Genomic DNA, 3,472 nt, shown 5'->3' with positions numbered 1-3,472 from the left:
GGGGGGGGGGGGGGGGGGGGGGGGGGGGGGGGGGGGGGGGGGGGGGGGCGAGCGGTGTGGCACGTGACCAACAACGCTGCCGGAGCAGGGTGGCACGTGACCAACAACGCTGCCGGAGCAGGGTGGCACGTGACCAGCAGCGCGGCCGGCGCAGGGTCATTGCGACGGTCTCCTGCGGCTATTCGGGAAGGGGGGGGCGGCGTTAACCGGGAGAGAGAGAAAGAAAAAAATAAATGAGTGAGCTTGTATTTGGGACCTTTGATTTGTGCGGGGACGCAAGACCCGAGTTAGAAACTCGCGGTGCCGCTTTTGCACGAACGAGAAAACGGCTGCTGGGCTCGGGCTGGTTGTCAGGCCTCAGTTTAAGCGCCGCCATCTTTGTGAGGGGCAATGTGTAGCAGGGCGCATGCGCATTCTCCTCCTCGGCACGGGGGCGATTTGCAGAGGGGCATTCACGCAGCGATCTTGCAAGAGAAACATTTGTTTTATTTGCAGATGTCTATCCTGGACTGACAGCGATTATTTTTTTTTTGCTTTTTGTCAATTCGTTTTGCAGGATATTTAATTGAGAATAGACCGGGATCTCAAAACAAGTTCTGACAGTCAGTGGAGTCATCACGATCTGAACACCACTGGCATTTAACTGTGCGAGGTTAAAAGGTTTGTTCTCTTCTGCTTGCGGGAATATGATTCCGAAAACGTTTGTAACTCGAAAGCAGCAAGCTGTTGCAATTCGTGAAGAGGTCGCCCATGAGGTATGTGCTGAGTTTTGCAATTGAGGACATAAGAAGCAGGAGCAGGCAGCCCGGCTCTTTGACCCATTGGATAATGGGTCATCTTATCGTGGACTCAGATCCACTTATCCAGGCTCTCACTATATCCCTTAGTTACTGTGCTTTTTTTAAAGAAAATGTTTAATGAAGTAACGTTAACGACTTCACCGGGCAAGGAGTTCCATAGGTTAACAACCCTCTCAATTCAGCAGGCAAGGTAGCATCCGAGGAGCAGGAAAATTGACGTTTCGGGCAAAAGCCCTTCATCAGGACTGAAGGCAGGGAGACTCCAGGGTGGAGAGATAAATGGGAGGGAAGTGGGGGTGGGGAGAAGGTAGCAAAGAGTACAATAGGTGGATGGGCGTGGGGGTGACGGTGATAGGTTAAAGAGTAGCTTCAGGACAGAGATGACCTGGGGATTGTGGTGAGAGAGAGGGACTCACTCAGATTCTTGTGGAGAGAGGACGAGAACTTCTTCAAGGCAAAGTTTAAAATCACACAACACCAGGTTATAGTCCAACAGGTTTAATTGGAAGCACACTTACTTTCGGAGCGTCGCTCCTTCATCAGGTGGATGTAGAGGGCTTAATCCTAACACAGAATTTATAGCAAAAATTTACTGTGTAATGTAACTGAAATTATACATTGAAAAATTGATTGTCTATTAAGCCTTTCATCTGTTAAAATACCATGATAGTTTCACTTCTTTCATGTGTAAATCACCAAAACCTTTTTTGTTGAAGGTGTTAGCCCCCTGTGTTCTCTGTCTATGACATGATGTTTAGATTGATTCTAATCTTAAAAAGTGTGATAACTTTTGGGCGGCACGGTGGCACAGTGGCACAGTGGTTAGCACTGCTGCCTCACAGCACCAGAGACCCGGGTTCAATTCCCGACTCAGGCGACTCTCTGTGTGAAGTTTGCACGTTCTCCCCGTGTCTGCGTGGGTTTCCTCCGGGTGCTCCGGTTTCCTCCCACAATCCAAAAATGTGCAGGTTAGGTGAATTGGCCATGCTAAATTGCCCGTAGTGTTAGGTGAAGGGGTAAATGTAGGGGAATGGGTCTGGGTGGGTTGTGCTTCGGCGGGTCGGTGTGGACTTGTTGGGCCGAAGGGCCTGTTTCCACACTGTAAGTAATCTAATCTAATAACGGAGTTTTACATGAAGTCATGCAGTTTTTGAGCAAAGTACAGTGTAACTCTGCAAGTACAAATTCACCCCACAAAATATGTGTGCATGTGGGTCTTTGTCTATCTGTGTGTCTGTCTGTCTGTCCATCTGGGTTGGGGGTTGAGAGTGTGAGAAAGTGAAAGTGTACGTGTGTGTGTGTAGTGAGTGCAGAGTATCTTAAGTCTGTGAGGGGATGCATATGGGAGAGTGTGTGTGTGTATAGTACAATGATGGTCACCTGTACTGTGACAGGAACCCAAGGTCCTGATTGAGGCCCTCCCTATGGGTACCGAACTTAGCTATCAGCCTCTGCTTGGCCACTTTTCGCTGCTGCCTGTCCCGAAGTCAGCCTTGGAGGATGGTCACCCGAAGGTCCGAGGTCGAATGTCCTGGACCACTGAAGTGTTCCTCGACTGGGAGGGAACCCTCCTGTCTTTTGAATGTTGTGCGGTGCCCATTCATCTGTTGTTGTAGCCTTTGCTCGGTTTCCCCAATGTACCATGCCTCTGGGCATTCTTGCCTGCAACGTATAATATAGACAACGTTGGCTGAGTCACATGAGTACCTGCCATGTACAAAGTGGGAGGTATCCCCACATGTAATGCTGGTATCTATGTCCACACTCTGACACGTCTTGCAGCACCTACCGTGACAGGGTTGTATGGAGTTGTCCTGAGAGCTTGCTACAAACAATGATCTGTTTGAGGTTTGGCGGTTGTTTAAAGGCTACCATCCTACAACTCATCCGCTTTATCCTTGATCACAACGTCTTCACCTTTGACAACCAGTTCTTCATCCAGAAACATGGAACAGCCATGGGGACCAAATTTGCACCACAATATGCCAACATTTTTATTCGAACCAACAGGTTCGAACAAGACTTCTTCTCTATCTCCAACCAACATTATACATCAGTTACATTGACAACATTTACTTCCTCAGCACCCATGGCGAGGAGTCACTGATAAAACTACACAGTGACATCAACCAGTTTCATCCCACCATCAAACTCACCATGGACTACTCTCGACTGTCTGTCTCAATCTTGGACACTTGCATCTCCATCAAGGATGGACACCTCTGCACCATTCCACCCTGACCTTAAATTTACCTGGACCATCTCTGACACCTCCCTCCCCTTCCTGGACCTCTCCATCTCCATCAGTGACGACCGACTTGACACTGACATCTTCTACAAGCCCACCGACTCCCACAGCTACCTGGATTACACCTCTTCCCACCCTACCTCTTGCAAAAATGCCAGTCCGTATTCCCAATTCCTCCGCCTCCGCCGTATCTGCTCCCAGGAGGAGCGGTTCCACCATAGAACACACCAGATGGCCACCTTCTTTAGAGACCGCAATTTCCCTTCCCACGTGGTTAAAGATGCCCTCCAACGCATCTCATCCACATCCCGCACCTCCGCCCTCAGACCCAACCCCTCCAACCGCAACAAGGACAGAACACCCCTGGTGCTCACCTTCCACCCTACCAACCTTCGCATAAACCAAATCATCCGCCAACATTTCC

At 49.7% G+C, this 3,472-nt stretch overlaps 1 protein-coding gene across 4 annotated transcripts in view; it reads left to right on the top strand.

Moving 5' to 3' along the window:
* Nucleotides 1–104: 104 nt before the first annotated feature.
* LOC122543601 (zinc finger protein 239-like) overlaps nt 105–3,472 on the top strand; it is a 14,541-nt gene continuing 11,173 nt past the window's right edge. Inside the window, exons 1-2 of one of the 4 annotated variants that reach the window (XM_043682432.1) lie at nt 105–155; nt 557–755. Coding sequence is in view for 1 of the 4 variants with exons in the window: in XM_043682434.1 (XP_043538369.1) it covers nt 687–755 (69 nt within the window). In the remaining 3 variants the exon portion in view is untranslated. Of the gene's footprint in view, nt 756–3,472 lie in introns of all 4 variants that reach the window. The other 3 variants (XM_043682431.1, XM_043682434.1, XM_043682433.1) reach the window with 3 other exon arrangements.

The sequence above is a fragment of the Chiloscyllium plagiosum genome, chromosome 44, assembly GCF_004010195.1.
Source record: "Chiloscyllium plagiosum isolate BGI_BamShark_2017 chromosome 44, ASM401019v2, whole genome shotgun sequence".
NCBI lineage: Eukaryota > Metazoa > Chordata > Chondrichthyes > Orectolobiformes > Hemiscylliidae > Chiloscyllium > Chiloscyllium plagiosum.
Note: the sequence above shows the minus strand (reverse complement) of the source record. Positions and strands in the feature narration are given on the sequence as shown.